Source organism: Scyliorhinus torazame, chromosome 10 (assembly GCF_047496885.1).
Source record: "Scyliorhinus torazame isolate Kashiwa2021f chromosome 10, sScyTor2.1, whole genome shotgun sequence".
Classification (NCBI taxonomy): Eukaryota; Metazoa; Chordata; class Chondrichthyes; order Carcharhiniformes; family Scyliorhinidae; genus Scyliorhinus; species Scyliorhinus torazame.
The window spans coordinates 81,883,977-81,901,097 of NC_092716.1; the positions used below are offsets into that span (position 1 = coordinate 81,883,977).

At 48.7% G+C, this 17,121-nt stretch overlaps 1 protein-coding gene across 2 annotated transcripts in view; it reads right to left on the reverse strand.

Moving 5' to 3' along the window:
* The window catches only part of cfdp1 (craniofacial development protein 1), a 256,567-nt gene that overhangs the window by 231,296 nt on the left and 8,150 nt on the right, over positions 1 to 17,121 (reverse strand). The window contains exons 2-3 of one of the 2 annotated variants that reach the window (XM_072518304.1): positions 15,771 to 15,879; positions 3,921 to 4,113 (exon numbers count right to left, since the gene is read on the reverse strand). In XM_072518304.1, coding sequence (XP_072374405.1) covers positions 3,921 to 4,113; positions 15,771 to 15,879 — 302 coding nt within the window. Of the gene's footprint in view, positions 1 to 3,920; positions 4,114 to 15,770; positions 15,883 to 17,121 lie in introns of both variants that reach the window. The other variant, XM_072518303.1, reaches the window with a different exon arrangement.

A 17,121-nucleotide genomic window follows, 5' to 3' on the forward strand; every position in this document is an offset into this window, starting at 1 on the left:
CCCCTCTCCTCACTGCCGTTTGCGTTAGCTACAGAGCCGCTGGTAATTGCTCAGAGCTTCAAGGGGCTGGAAGGGGCTGGTTCGGGGGGGGGGGGGGGGGTGAGATCATGGCGACTTTGGCCGGTTTTCGGGATATAAACTGAATATGACAAAGAGCGAGATGTTTGTAGTCCAGGCAAGAGGTCAGGAGGGTCGGCTGGGGGAGCTACCGTTTAGGTTAGTGGGGGACAGTTTTAGGTACCTAGAGATGCAAGTGGTGCGCAACTGGGGCCGGTTGCACAAGCTGAACTTGTCCAGGTTGGTCGAGCAGATGAGGGGCGAGTTTTGGAGATGGGATGCGCTACCGCTGTCGCTGGCTGGGAGGGTGCAGACAGTTAAGATGGCGGTCCTACCATGATTTTTATTTATTTGTATTCCAGTGCCTCCCAATTTTCATCCTCCGGTCCTTTTTTAAGAGGATTAATAGAATCATTTTGGGCTTTGTCTGGTCGGTGCAGACCCAATGGGCCGAGTGGCCTCTTTCTGCACTAGTTGAATTTTATGAACTCGCCTTCTATAAGTATTCCATTATGCTCCTGACTTGCAATTTGTAGATGTTGGACAGGTTTTCGGGAGTAAAGAGGAGAGTTACTCACCGCAGGATTCCCAGCCTCAATTTTTAATATATTCTTTCACGGAATGTGGGCGTCACTGGCTAGGCTTGCATTTACTTCCCTTACGTAATTGTCTTTGAGAAGGTGATGGTGAACCTTCTTGAATCGCTGCAGGCCATATGGTGTAGGTACACCCGCAGTGTGAAAATCGAGCCTTTGGAGGCTGAGAATTACAGTTCCCCGCAGACTATGTGCATGTGTCGGCCATGACTAATTTTTCTTTTATATTTTCAGCTAGAAAATGCTTCTTGCTTGTCTTCACGGAAGGGGATGACAAAAAATAAAACAGCACAAGAGGGTCAAGTGAGGGACAAGAACGGCATTCCACAGGAACTGCCAGAAGAGGCAGGATGGGGGCTGAAGGCCCAAACAGGAAAAGAAAGTCCCAAAAACCAGGAGTGGGATAGAAAGAGGTCCCAAGAAGACAGTCAAGTTAAGGAACAAGGACAGGAATGAAAAACATGGCCCTTATTGGAATTGAAAATAAGGAGCAGAGGGCAAGGTTCTGAGTTAAAGCTGCAGAGAGCAAACTTGGAACAAGGTGGGCTTGTAAGAATTTCCGAAGAGACAGCCAAAGCTTGGTGACTCCTTATTACGGGTCTTTGGAGCAGCGGTTTCTGCTTGGTACAGCCAAACTTCTAGGAGTGTTCGCGAAGGTGCAGCTGCATTACGCGTGGAGATCCAGGGGAAAGAGATGTCGAAACCCTGGAGCTAGATCTTTGCTGGAGACCATCAGATATAGGAACAGGAGTAAGCTGTTCAGCCCCTTGAGCCATTCGATAGGATCATGGTTGATCCGACTTTCCGCACGCCCACTTTCCCGCCCTTTCCCTGTAATCCTTAATTCACTTACTGATCAAGAATCTATCTAGCTCAGTCTTAAATACACAAGGGCACTGCCCACACAGCTCGCTGTAGCAACAGTTCCAAATACTCTCTCCTCAGAGAAGAAATTCCTCTCCATCTTAGTCTTAAATGGCCACACCTCTATTCGGAGACTATGTCCTCTGGTCCTATGAGGGGAAACATCCTCTCAGCATTTACTCTGTCAAGCCCCTTAAGCCTCTATGTTTCAAGGAGATTACATCCCATTCTTCTAAATTCCAGTGAGTAGAGTCCCAACCTGTTTAACCTTTGCTCATAAGACAATCCCTCCATACTGGGGATCGTGCTAGTGAACCTTCTGTGAACCGCCTCAAATTAAATAATACCTTTCTTTAAATAAGGAGATCAAAACTGCGCAGATGTTGTCCCACCAGTACCTTGTACAGTTGCAGCAAGACTCCCCTACTCTTATGCTCCAATCCCCTTGAAATAAAGGTCAACATTCCATTAGCCTCCCTGATTTCTGCTGCACCTGTGTGCTAGCTTTGTGCACAAGTGTCCTCAAGTCCCTTTGTGCTGCAGCTTTTCTCCATTTCAATACACATGGTGTTGAACACAGCTCAATCAATGAACATGCCTACTCTGACCTTATGATTGAGGGAAGGTCATTGATGAAGTAGCTGAAGATGGACGCACTAAGGACACCAACAGGGATGAGAGGATTGACCCCAAACAACCATAGCCATCTTCCTTTGCACTAGGAATGAATCTTGCTTTGCACTAGGAATGAATTTGCTTGGGCTCCTTGATGTCATAATCAAATGTTGCCTTGATGTCAAGGACAGTCACTCTCACCTCACCAATTCAGCTTTTTGGTCCTTGTTTGGACCAAGGCCAATGAGATCAGGAGCTGAGTGACCCTGGTAAAATCCAAATGGAGTGCCAGTGAGAAGCTGAGTAAGTGCCACTTGATAGGGTAGCTGATGACACTTTCAATTACAATTACTCAGATATGTTCTGCTTTTTGTAGACAGGACATACTGGCAATATCCCACATGGTCAGGTAAATGTCAGTGTTGTGACTATGCTGGAACAGCTCATTTAGGGACAGGGCTGGCTCTGGAGCACATGTCTTGCCAGAATGTTGCAAGGACCATAGCAGACAGTGTCTTCAGCTATTTCTTGCTAGCACGGAATCAAACTGGCTGAAGACCACATCTGTGATGCTGGGGACCTCAGGGACAGGTTGAGATGGATCATCCATTGACACAGGCTGAAGATTGTTGCAAATGTTTCAGCCTCCTCTTTTGCACTGATATGCTAGGTTCACCCATCATTGAGGATGGGGATATTTGTGGAGCCTCCTCCTCCAGTTAGTTGGTTAATTGTCCACCCCTATTCACAACTGGATGGAGTGGGACTGCAGAGCTTAGATCTGATCCAACAGTTGTGGGATCGCCAGCTGTCGATTGCGTGCTACTTCCGCTGTTTGGCATGCAAACACTCGTGTTGTAGCTCCACCTGGTTGAAACCTCTCTTTTTTTTTTTTTTTTTTTAATAAGGTGTACCTGATTCTGTTCCTGGAATGCTCTCCTGCACTCTTCATTGAACTAGGGTTGATCTCCTAGCTTGGTGGTAATGTTGGAGTGTGGGATATGCTGGGCATAAGATTACAGGTGGAGTACAATTCTACTGCTGATGATGGTTCACAGCACCTTATGGACGCCCAGTTTGGAGCTGTTGGGGCTGTTCAAAATCTAACCCATTTTGCACAGTGGTAATGCCACACAACACAATGGAGGGTATCCTCAATATGAAAATGGGGCTTTGTCTCCACAAGGACTGTGTGGTGGTCACTCCTACTGTCCTGGACTGATGCACCTGTGACAGGTAGATTGGTGAGGACAAGGTAAAGTAGGTTGTGCCCTCTTCTTAGCACCCTGATCACCTTCCACAGATCCAGTCAAGCAGTTCTCATCTTTAGGACTCAGTTTGGTCAGCAGTGGTGCTACCAAGCCAATCTTGCTGATGAACATTGAAGTCTCCCACCCAGAGTACATTCTGTGCCATTTCCACCATCACGTGTTTCTTCCAATTAGTGTTCATCATGGAGGAGTATTGTTTAATCAGCGGAGAAGGGACAATAGGTGGTAATCAGCATATTTCCTTTCCCATGTTTGACCTGATGCCACGTGACATCATGAGGCCCTGAATCATTGTTGAGGGCTTCCAAGGCAACTTCCTCCTGACTGTAAGCCACTGTGCCTCCAAATCAGATGGGTCTGTTCTGTCAGTAGGAGAGGACACACCCAATGGGTCTTCAACTGAAGAAATATTCAAGGTCAAAAACCACTTTCAATATTTTCTCTCATGCCAAAAACAAACATCTTGTAGTGTTTTATCTCCTAGTTTTATGACCTAACTCTATATTTGTTATGTTACCTCTTTTCTGGAAGTTGGAGTAATTGCTACAGGTTTAGCCTTTTGCCCAACATCACTCAGGAAGTTGGCCCAGAGGTCATCAGCTTTCTTCTTTTCCTTCAAATCGTCGTCCACTTTTCTGTGGGCAGTATGGTCACTCTCTCCTTCTTCCACATCATCACGCTGCAAACATAGTCCCCCTGGGTTCCTTTTTCTGTCAAAAAACAACTTGCAAGTGTTAGGAAGTTGGAATGAAAGGAGAAGTAAAATAATTCTAAAGATAGGTATGTAGGTACACCGAGGTCCTGTGAGATGCAGATTAGACTAGTAGCAGGATGAAACAGATACTTTGTTGAGCAAAGTGGAGTCCAGCAGTGCAGTGACATATCTCATAGCCTCACCCAGTTTGCAAAAGAGTTTCTTTTCTCGGAGAGTCAAGTTGCTGTGCCAAAAGCAGACGTTTGTCTGTGAGATCCCATACTGAGATACAGGCTACTAGACTAGACGGGATTGAAGTTTATAAGGAGGTGGTGTTAGAAATTCTGGAAAGTGGGCCGGATGGGATTTATCCTAGGATTCTCTGGGAAGCTAGGAGGAGATTGCAGAGTCTTTGGCTTTGATCTTTATGTCGTCATTGGCTACAGGAATAGTACCAGAAGACTGGAGGATAGCAAATGTTGTCCCCTTGTTCAAGAAGGGGAGTAGAGACAACCCCGGTAACTATAGACCAGTGAGCCTTACTTCTGTTGTGGGCAAAGTCTTGGAAAGGATTATAAGAGATAGGGTTTATAATCATCTAGAAAGGAATAATTTGATTAGGGATAGTAAACACGGTTTTGTGAAGGGTAGTTCGTGCCTCACAAACCTTATTGAGTTCTTTGAGAAGGTGATCAAACAGGTGGACGAGGGTAAAGCAGTTGATCTGGTGTATATGGATTTCAGTAAAACGTTTGATAAGGTTCCCCACGGTAGACTATTGCAGAAAATACGGAGGCATGGGATTGAGGGTGATTTAGCGGTTTGGATCAGACATTGGCTAGCTGTAAGAAGACAGAGGATGGTGGTTGATGGGACATGTCCAGCCTGGAGTTCAGTTACTAGTGGTGCATCACAAGGATCTGTTTTGGGGCCACTGCTGTTTGTTATTTTTATAATTGACCTGGATGAGGGCGTAGGAGGATGGGGGATGACACTAAAGTCGGTGGAGTTGTGGATAGTGCGGAAGGATGTTGCAGCTACAGAGGGACATAGATAAGCTGCAGAGCTGGGCTGAGAAGTGGCAAATGGAGTTTAATGCAGAAAAGTGTGAGGTGATTCATTTTGGAAGGAGTAACAGGAATACAGAGTACTGGGCTAATGGTAAGATTCTTGGTAGTGTGGATGAGCAGAGAGATCTCTGTGTCCATGTACATAGATCCCCGAAAATTGCCACCCAGGTTGATAGGGTTGTTAAGAAGGCGTACGGTGTGTTAGCTTCTATTGGTAGAGGGATTGAGTTTCGGAGCCATGAGGTCATGTTGCAGCTGGACAAAACTCTGGTGCGGCCGCATTTGGAGTATTGCGTGCAGATCTGGTCGCCGCATTATAGGAAGGATGTGGAAGCATTGGAAAGGGTGCAAAGGAGATTTACCAGGATGTTGCCTGGTATGGAGGGAAGGCTGAGGGACATGAAGCTGTTTTCGTTAGAGAGAAGGTCAAGAGGTGACTGAATAGAGGCACAGAAGATGGTCAGAGGATTAGATAGGGGGGACAGTGAGAGCCTGTTTCCTTGGATGGTGATGTCTAGCACGAGGGGACATAGCTTTAAATTGAGGGGAGATAGATATAGGACAGATGTCAGAGATAGGTTCTTTACTCAGTAGTAGGGGCGTGGAATGCCCTAGCCTGCAACAGTAGTGGACTCACGAACATCAAGGGCATTGAAATGGTCATTGGATTAACATATGGATGATAATGGAATAGTGTAGATGGGCTTTAGAGTAGTTTCACAGGTCGGCGCAACATCGAGGGCCGAAGGGCCTGTACTGCGCTGTAACGTTCTATTGGTCTACTATGAACCAGCGGAAAGGTTTCTCAAAAGAAAGATACCGGTCCTGTATAGTAATTATTTGCTGGATTTAGCAGTTAAAACCTATGGCATGTTATTTTGGGAAAGACATATTTTCAGAGTTCAGGAAAGTAGGCCAGATTCGACTGTCTGGGTAACTATTACTGCAGCTCATTGTGAATGTTGTCCTTTTACTATTGTGTTTTAAAGTTTAATAAATGTTTTGTGATTTTAATAATTTACATCAGCACTGACTCCTTTACTCAGCGGGTTTCATCGCTTATTTGGAAATGTGGTTCTCATACAGCCTAGATATTTTTTCAGGGCTTCTGTACAAGGTAAACTGAATTCAATAAAAACACAAAATAAAGCTGGTACTTTACTTTCCATACTCAGCTGTGTCATGTTGAATGCACCAGGGTTAAATACAGAGGTTGCAGTACAAGGGGAAGCATGACTCACAAAAGAAAAAGGGCTGACAGACGGGTGCTGCAGTTGCCTTGATGGACAATGCTAATAGAGGACAGGGGGATATCACATCAGGAATTAAGGCTAGCTGGGCTGGATGGGCCAGGCCATTTCTTCACTCAAAGGATGGTGAATCTTTGGAATTCTCTATCCCTGGGGGCTGTGGAACCTCAAATCATTGAAATGTTCAAGAAAGAAATCGATAGATTTCAGGATACCAATGACACCATGGCTGCAAGAAAGAGGCATTGAGATAGATGATCAGCCATGATCTAATTGAGTGCCGGAGCAGACTCAACATGCCAGGATGGCCTACTCCCGTGCTTTTTTTTTTTTTTTTTAATTTTTTAATAATTTTTATTAAGGTTTTCATAAAATATCAATAACAAAATGAAAAAAGAACCCAACAGGGTTAAGTACAAAACACAGTCTAGAAAAGCAACCCTCCATACCCCCCTCCCCCCCCCCCCCCTGTACATAAATAATAAATTAACATTAACACCCCGGCTTAGCACAACAGGTATATACACCACCTCAGACCCTTCAGTGTAAATAACAAAAACAAAAATAAAGTAAACCCGCCCCCCCCGAGTTGCTGCTGCCATTGACCAATGTCTACCGTTCTGCCAGGAAGTCTAAGAACAGTTGCCACCGCCTAAAGAACCCTTGTACCGACCCTCTCAAGGTGAATTTCACCTCCAGCTCACCCAGGCTCGCAAACCTCCCGTCCGCAAACAGGTCCCCCAACTTTCGTATCCCTGCCCTGTGCCACCCCGAAAACCCCCCATCTATTCTCCCTGGGGCGAACCGGTGGTTCCCCGTATTGGGGTCCACGCCGAGGCCCCAACTTCCCCCCTATGCCGCCTCCACTGTCCCCAAATTTTGTGGGCAGCCGCCACCACCCGGCTCGTGGTATACCTCCTTGGAGGGAGCGGCAGCGGCGCCGTTGCCAGCACCCCCAGACTCGTACCCACGCAAGACACAGTTTCCAGCCTCTTCCATGCAGCCCCCTCCCCCTCCATCACCCACTGGCGCACCATCATCGCATTGGCGGCCAAGTAGTACCCCCAGAGGTTGGGCAGCGCCAGTCCCCCCCCCTATCTCTATTCCGCTCCAGGAACACCCTTCTCACCCTCGGAGTCCCTCGCGCCCACACAAACCCCATTATACTCCTGTTAACCCGCCTAAAAAAAGCCTTCGGGATAAACAAGGGGAGGCACTGGAACAGGAACAAAAACCTTGGGAGCACCGTCATTTTGATTGACTGCACCCGACCCGCCAAGGATAGCAGCAACGCGTCCCACCTCTTGAACTCCTCCTCCATTTGCTCCACCAGCCTTGTAAAGTTAAGCCTATGCAGGGACCCCCAGCTCCTGGCCAACTGAACCCCCAAATAACTGAAGCTCCTCTCCGCCCTTTTTAGTGGGAGCTCGCAAATCCCCCTCTCCTGGTCCCCTGGGTGAACCACGAACAGCTCGCTCTTCCCCATATTGAGCTTGTACCCCGAAAAGTTCCCGAATTCCCTAAGAATCCTCATTACCTCCGGCATTCCTCCCACCGGATCCGCCACATACAGCAGCAGGTCGTCCGCATAGAGTGACACCCTGTGCTCCTGCCCACCCCACACCAACCCCCTCCAGTTCCTCGACTCCTTCAGTGCCATAGCCAGGGGTTCAATCGCCAGTGCGAAGAGCAGGGGGGACAGGGGACACCCCTGCCTCGCCCCTCAGTGCAACCAAAAGTATTTGGACCTCCTCCTGTTTGTGGCTACACTCGCCATCAGGACCTCATACAACAGCCTAACCCACCTGACAAACACCTCCCCAAACCCGAACATCTTCAGCACCTCCCACAGGTACCCCCACTCTACCCTATCGAAGGCTTTCTCAGCGTCCATCGCCACCACTATCTCCGCCTCCCCCCGCCCTCGCCGGCATCATGATAACGTTCAAAAGCCTCCGCACATTCGCGTTCAACTGCCTCCCCTTCACAAACCCCGTCTGATCTTCATGGATGAACTGCGGCACACAATCCTCAATCCTCGTGGCTAAGACCTTCGCCAGCACCTTGGCATCTACATTTAGCAAGGAAATTGGTCTGTAAGACCCACACTACAGTGGATCCTTGTCCCGCTTCAGGATCAAGGAGATCAGTGCCCGGGACATCGTCGGGGGCAAAGCCCCCCCCCCTCCTTTGCCTCATTGAAGGTCCTGACGAGCAACGGCCCAACAAGTCCATATATTTTTTATAGAATTCGACCGGGAAACCATCCGGCTCCGGTGCCTTCCCCGCCTGCATGCTTCCTATCCCTTTGATCAGCTCCTCAGCCCAATCGGGGCCCCCAGTCCCGCCACCAGTCCCTCTTCCACCTCTGGAAACCTCAATTGGTCCAGGAAGCGGCCCATCTCTCCCTCCTCCCGTGGGGGCTCGGATCAGTACAATTCCTCGTAAAAGTCCCTGAAGACCCCATTGATGCCAACCCCACTCCGCACCACACTCCCTCCCCCTGTCCTTAACTCCCACGATCTCCCTAGCTGCGTCCTGCTTCCAAAGCTGATGCGCCAGCATCCGGCTTGCCTTTTCCCCATACTCGTAAATCGCCCCCATGGCCTTCTTCCACTGCACCTCCGCCTTCCTGGTGGTCACCAGGTCGAATTCGGCCTGGAGGCTGCGCTTCTTCCTCAACAATCCTTCTTCGGGCACCTCCGCATATCTCCTGTCTACCCTCACCATCTCCCCCACCAGCCTCTCCCTCTCACCCCACTCCCTCCGGGCCCTAATGGAGATCAGCTCTCCCCTCACTACAGCCTTCAGCGCCTCCCATACCATCCCCACTCGGCCCTCCCCGTTGTCTTTGGTCTCCAGGTACCTCTCTATACTTCCTTGGACCCGCTCGCTCACCTCCTCGTCCGCCAACAGCCCCACCTCCAAGCGCCACAGTGGGCGCTGGTCCCTCTCCTCCCCCATCTCCAAGTCCACCCAATGCGGGGCGTGGTCCGAAATGGCTATTGCCGAATACACAGTATCCTCTACTCTCGCTATCAGCACCCGACTCAAAATGAAAAAGTCAATTCGGGAATAAGCCTTATGGACATGTGAGAAGAATGAAAATTCCCTAGCCCGCGGCCTTGCAAATCTCCAAGGGTCCACCCCTCCCATCTGGTCCATAAACCCCTCAGCACTCTGGCCACCGCCGGCTTCCTACCCGTCCTAGACCTGGAGCGATCCAGTGCCGGGTCCAGCACCGTGTTAAAGTCTCCCCCCATTATCAGGCCCCCCCACTTCCAAGTCTGGGATCCGACCCAACATACTCCACATAAAACCCGCCTCGTCCCAATTCGGGGCATACACATTCACCAGTACCACCCTCTCTCCCTGCAACTTACCACTTACCATTACGTACCTACCGCCATTATCTGCTACAATGCTCGACGCCTCGAATGACACCTTCTTTCCCACCAAGATCGCCACCCCTCGATTTTTGGCGTCCAGCCCAGAGTGAAACACCTGACCTACCCACCCGTTCCTCAATTTTACCTGGTCTGCCACCTTCAGGTGTGTCTCCTGGAGCATAACCACATCTGCCTTGAGCCCCTTCAGGTGCGCGAACACGTGGGCCCGCTTAACCGGCCCATTCAGTCCTCTTACATTCCAGGTTATCAGCCGGATCAGGGGGCTAACCGCCCCCCTCCCCCACCGACTTGCCATGACCCCTCCTCGGCCAGCCATGCGCCCGCGGCGGACCCCACACTCGGCCCGTTCCCCACAGCGGCATACCTCCGTCTCGACCCCCCCCCCCCCCCCCCCAGCTCCCCCTTGACTATAGCAGCAGCAACTCTATTCTCCCCCACAACACGCCACCCCCCCCCGGGGCTAGGACCCATCCTAGCCGATTTACTCCCCCCCCCCCCCCCCCCCCCATTGCACTTCCGCAAGTCAGCTGACTCCTGCTGACCCCGGCCACTCCCGCCTCTCCTTTGACTCCTCCCATTGTGTGACACACCCTCCTCTCCCGTTCCCCATCCATAGGCTCGCCCCCTCCCCCTTCCATTCTAAGCACAGGAAACAACCCTCGCTTCCCCGCCCCGGCCCTGCCTCCTCCAGTCTTCAGTGCGGGATAAACCCCACGCTTTCCACCTACCCGGCCCCGCCACCTCTGACGCAGCTCCTTTTACAGGTCCAGTCCCCTCACCCCCAACTCTGGCTTCCCCCTCCCCCGCGAGGCCCCATCTCACCGCCGTCCACCACCCCTGTTCAGTTTACCTACCCCCCTCCAAGAGCTCCCCCCGATCAACCCAACCAAAACAGTGCCCAACCTGCCTCAACCACCCTCCACGACCCGAAAGAGAAAAACACAGAGAAAAAGAAACCAGGAGCAAAGCAAAGGCACCCTCCTCAAAAAAAATAAACAAATAAATAAAACATAACATATCAACCGCAGTCCCCAATCACCCATCCCGACCCTCAATCTGTGTCCAACTTCTCGGCCTGAACAAAGGCCCATGCCTCCTCCGGAGACTTAAAATAATGGTGCCGGTCCTTGTAGGTGACCCACAGTCGCGCCGGCTGCAACATGCCAAACTTCACCCCCTTCCTGTGCAGCACCACCTTCGCTCGATTGTACCCGGCCCTCCTCTTCGCCACCTCCGCACTCCAGTCCTGATATATCCGAACCTCCGCATTCTCCCACCTGCTGCTCCTCTCCTTCTTGGCCCATCTGAGCACACACTCCCAGTCGATGAACCGATGGAACCGCACCAGCACCGCCCGCGGAGGCTCGTTAGCCTTGGGCCTCCTCGCCAGCACTCTATGGGCCCCTTCCAGCTCCAGGGGCCCCTGGAAGGACCCCGCTCCCATCAGCGAATTCAACATGGTGACCACATAGGCCCCCACGTCCGGCCCCTCCGGGAGGACCAGAATCCGCAGATTCTTCCGCCTCGACCGATTCTCCATCTCCTCGAACTGCTCCTGCCATTTCTTGTGGAGCGCCTCCACCTTTACCACCAGGCCTAAGGTTTCGTCCTCGTTGTCGAGAGATCTTTTGTCGAGCCTCGTGGATTGCCACCCCCTGGGCAGTCTGTGTCTCCAGCAGCTTATCAATAGAAGCCTTCATCGGCTCTAGCAGATCCGCTTTAATCTCTCTGAAGCAGCGCTGGATACCTTCCTGCTGCACCTCCACCCACTGCATCCACGCTGCCTGGTCTCCACCCGCCGCCATTTTGTTCTTCTTCCCTCGCACCTTCTTCGGGTCCACCACCACCTTTTTAGTCGCCCCGCTTCTAGTAGAAGCCATATACTATCGGGGAATTGTTTATAATCTCCTTCCCACACCGGGAAACGTCACAAAAGTCCCGCTGGGGGCCCTGAAAAGAGCCCAAAAGTCCGTTTTTGCGGGAGCCACCGAATGTGCGACTTAGCTCCGCATAGCCGCAACCGGAAGTTACTTCCGTGCTTATTGATTTGTTGGTGTGTTGTAGGTGTAACATAAGCGGCTTCCTTGTGGTGCACTTGACAAAGGAAGGTTCAGACGTGGAGATAACTTCAACACGTTTATTAAACTATTTACACTTCTATACTTGGGTTCAACACTACTGCTAATCCTACTATAGCTACCCAGACTGACTAACCAGATGCTGCAATCCACGTGGTGGGTGTAATATCGAATCAACCCTGTGTCTCTACTCACTGACTGTCTCCACTGGAAAGAGGCAGATCATGTGTGTGGTGTATTTTATATATGGGTTGGTGTAATGCCCCCGTGGTTGTGTCACCTCCGTGTGTATCGTGAATGTCCATTGGTCGTGTCCTATCTAATTGATCTATTGGTTGAGTGTGTGTGTGAGATGTTTCTGGTGCTCCATCTAGTGTCTAGCTAGCCTACATGCATTTATATTGATGCACATCACCACACTTATGTTACGAAGGTTCAGTGGAGTCCATGGCAGCTATTTGTTAGAGAAGAGAGAGGATTAGAAGAGGACATAGGAGGTAAAGATAGGAAAAGGTAGCATGCTTCTGGCCAAGGGGTAGCCAGTGAGGTAGAGGGAAGAGAAATACGAAGCGACAGGTCAATAGTGTCAACAACTTGTGCACTGAGGGGACCTAAAGAGACTTTAGATGACGTTGAAAATTGTCAAGAGAATCACACACAGCAAGAAGCTTCTCCGAGTTGAAGCTTTAGTGCAACAGATAACCAATGGAGTGGTCTCAGGGTAAGATCTGGCTTGAAAATAGGATAATGTACAGATGTGGTTGATGTCTGAGCAATCAGGCTCTAGAAGCAGAATATCCAAACTCCAACTCAATGTACCCTTAAATTAAATAATATCCTTAAGAAGCATTTCATATGAAAAGGCTGATGGGGTGCATACACTGGAGAATTGAAAGAAGAAGAGGAAATAACTGAAGATCAGAAAGGTATTTTGGAGATGGAGAGCATTAAAAAGGAAGACTCAGGTTTAAGAATGAAATTGGAGAGCTCATGCACATATTGGCATTGCCTCAGGCAATGGAGGAAAGCAAACTATGTAAGCCGGAATTAGATAGTTCTGAATTTGATTTTCAACCCAAGACCAGCGCCACCATAGAAAGGTCTGACACACAGTACTATCCCGTAATATAAAATCTATTCACCGGCAAGAGAGAGGGAGGGGGTGTCACGTGATGCTGGTGAAGCAGCAGCTGTGCTTTCGCAAACTCTGGCACTACTCATCTTTTAATCAATTTTTTAAAATCCTGATGCACAACTCATAATTATCCGATCCTGGTGTATAATCTGGCTAACGTTTGGTGAAGGGAGGAGAACTAGGTCAAGAAAATCCCTGTTTGATTGAGGCGGTCAGAGACAGTCAAGGTGGGGCCCAGTTTGCATGGTGGTCTAGCAGGTGAGCGGACTTACGGTTTGGTGATGCCGTTGGCGTCGAGATGACGGCTGTCACTGAGTGAAGTTGTGGATAATGGTCGGTTCCCCGGCACAAATTATTGGTGCTCACATTGCTGAACTGCAAGATATCCTAAAGCGAATGCATGAAGCGGGGAAGAGAATCCTGTCAGTCAACAAGGCAGTTTGCTGGATGGGGGCTCACCTTCAGTCCTTGGAAACCCTGCTGCGTGGTATGTCAAACATCCTGGGTGATTCGGGGAGATGGGGCTGGAGAAAGAGTATCTGTGCACCCGATCTGCTGAGAGCTAGGGATGAATTACCAACCAAATGAGGGAACTGGCTGCCATGCTTTCCCAATCTCAATTTGAGGGCTGGACATGGAGTTTTATGGAGCACATTGTATCCGGACTTCGAGGCCTGGGGCCGGTCGAAGACTCTGACCACTGGTCTTGCTTTGTCGTGCCCTCTGCATTGGTTGAGAAGGGTAGGAAGCGACCAGACGCGACAGGTATTCGCTTCCCACTGGGGCCTGGGTTTCTCTTTGGGGCTTTGGGAAGAAAACATGGCAGAAAAGGTTTCAGTGAAACTCTGGATGTTGTTGCATGTTCCTGTCATGGTTTTGGTCTTTTTAAGCTCGGTGGATGGTTGTATTATTCTCCAGTTCATCACTAATCCTGAACCTTGTGATTGTACTCCTGATTTTGTGTTATTGCCTTTTATCCTGACAAGGGTGGATGATGTGTGAGTACTGAGGCATTTGTCACCTGTTATCCTGCAAAACAGTGAGGATTGTGTGGTATTTAGCTGATTTTTCTGTGCTGTAAAAATCTTGCTTGTTAGCTGAGAGAGTGCATTGTTTGGTCCCCTTAACTTTATTTATAGATGAGCAGCACCACAGCAGGGTGGTGGGTAGATGGTTTGGTATAGGCGTAATTGGTTGGCTTCAAGTCCTCATTGTGGGTGGGGAAATGCGTTAGAAAATGTACATGCATTTTTCTTTTGTAATTTGGGATTAAGAATCCTTCCTCGTGCCCTATGAAGGCACAGACAGATTATGTATCTTGGAGAAGACTGGGCTTTTTTTTCAACCGTTTTGGCGCCTCAGGTGTTGTTGGAATGGGGTGGGTGGGTGGGGGAATATGTATTGGTGCATGCCCGGGTATGGTCGGTCAATCCTTGGACATCTACCCTTTCTTGGCTTGTTCTCTATATTTTTTTTTTTTTATTAAGGGGCAATTTAGTGTGGCCAATCCACCTACCCTGCATATCTTTGGGTGGTAGGGCTGAGACCCACACAGACAGGGGAGAATGTGCAAACTCCAAACGGACAGTGATCTGGGGCCAGGATCGAACCCAGGTCCTCGGCTCCGTGAGGTAGCAGTGCTAACCACTGCACCACATGCCGCCCCTGGTTCTCTATATTTACTTGGCTGCGTGGGTAGTGACAGTGGTACTTTCTTACTTGGCCCATGGAATGTACAGTAGGCACATCATCCTGTTGTTAGGATTTCTTTGAGGCGGGAAATAGGTGGAATCTCGTTGATGGCAGGGCCTGAGTGGTGCCTAGAAATAGAGGTAGTTTGCATTGTTCAATGTATAGGCCTAGCTCAGCAGATCAGGGCAGTAGTAACTGTTTCTTCCTGGGGCGGGGTTGGAAAAGGGAGAGAGTGGGTCACCCTCCCCAGCAATGTCCCCTTTTGGGGTGTCTGGACTACTCTCCTCAAGATTGGTTCCCCTGAGGATGTAATACCGCTGGCTGCAGGGCCCGAGTGAGAGGCTGCGTTCTTCGGTTCAACGTTGTTAAGAGTCTTTCTTCAGTTGGAAAGTAGGCTGGATGGAGGAATAGGGCGCCCTTCTCCAAGTGATCTTACATAGAGACTTCTAGAGTGTCGTATGGGAAAATGATTTGATGGCAGGGCCTGAATGGTGTCTCTGATTTGGTTGGAGAGCAGTGATGTTTGTTGTGTTGTGAGGCCTGGCATGGTGCAAGAATCCTTGGCTTACTCACTCCTCTGTGTGTGAGTGTGTTCACTGCCAAGCTGAGTCTTGTGCCGATGGCAGTATCCTGTTTCCCCTTATTCTGGAGTATCCTTTCATTGCTTGGGGGTCTTGGGATGCAGTGTTAGGTCCCGATTGGTTGTATGTTACCCCATAAGGGATTGTGCATATTGTGTGGCTCTGTTTTTGTTGTCCAGTGTATGAGGGCGGGTGGCGTGGTGCTACATGCTCATGGCTTTATCCTGTTATCCTGAGATTCCCCCACTCTTTCCGACATCCTTTCATTATCCGTTCGAAAGAAGACGCTGACTACAATGACTGATTTGTATGAGTCATTGCTGGTCTTTTTTGTATGTATATGTGGAACAATGATTACTCTTTACTGTAGTAGATTTGGGAGATTTGTTGCATCTTGCGGTAAAATGTAAAATTGAAGGCTTTTAGTAAAAATATTCTTTTTTAAAAATCTATTTACTTGATTCCTTTTCCTGCTTTTTTGAGCGCCTTTTTCTGGGGTTGTTCATCTTCATCCAGATTATCTTCCTGCACAAGTTCACGGACATCATCTTCACTGTAATCTTCATCTGCTAAAAAAAACAAAGAGGCATTGCATTCACTTTTTGCAATTACCCATTGTACATCATCAAACCAAGGTAGATACAGGAACAAGGTGATTTTCCATTTAATTTAGAAAATGTGGTAATATACTGCATGTTGGTATGCTTCTTACATAGATACTACAAGTTCTTATGCTGTGGGAGGAGGCGGTCAATGGTTTCTTTTTGGGGGACAGTTAATAAAAGGGAGAAACAACACATTGTTGTGCTTCTCACTTTCGATCTTGCTTTGTCCTCATTGCACACATAACATGGACATCAGAAGCATCTTGATAAAACTCAGCTCTGACAATGTTCGAAGCGAATCAAGGTTTTCCCCAGGACCTGTACGGTTCTCGGATATAATGAGTTAGAGTCGGAAACTTCAGATCATTCTGACAGTTACCTGGATAGTTACTCAGAAAATATTAGATGGAAAAAAAAAAAATGTCGAACTCCTGGGTAACAAGACAACTGAAGCCACCAGCACTCACCTACCAGCTATTTAAATGTTCCAAATCTTTTCAGCGTTTTCCGAATGAAGACGCACCATAATACAGCAGCTAGTGCCGTAAATGAAGTTTGTGGTTTGGCTTCCCCCAACAATCCTGAGTCATGAAGAAAGATTCCCAGAACAGATACACTCCACATTTCTGAAGAGGTCTGGGTCAGAAATGTGGAGCACCATCTTTGTGTGAAAAAACAGGAGTGGAATGGCAATCTGACCGCGATTGCTTTTGTTCAGAAGATGTGACCAGGAAGATAGAAAAGGGAGAAATATTAACGATGGTTAACTTTTAAAAATCATTCAATAAGGTGCCACACAAAGGCCCATTACAGAAAATTAGGTCTTATACGTTTTGGGGCGATATATTGCCATGGAATGAGGATTGGTTAACAAACAGTAAACAAAGGGTGTGAATAAATGGGTAATTTTTAAATTGGCAGGCTGTACCTAGTTGGGTACCACAAAGATCATAATAACAGCCATCCATATCAACATCTTATGTTGTGTGACAGATTGCAATGCGTTCAAATTTGTTGACAATACGAAGCTAGGTGGGAGTGTAAGCTGTGGTGGGGGGATGCTTCAAAGGGATATAGACTGATTAAGCAAAAGGGCTTAATGTTATTGATGGAATATAACATGGAGAAGTTATTCACTTTGGTAGATAAAACAAACAAAAAAAAAAGCATAATATTTAAAATGTGTATTCATAGATTCATAGA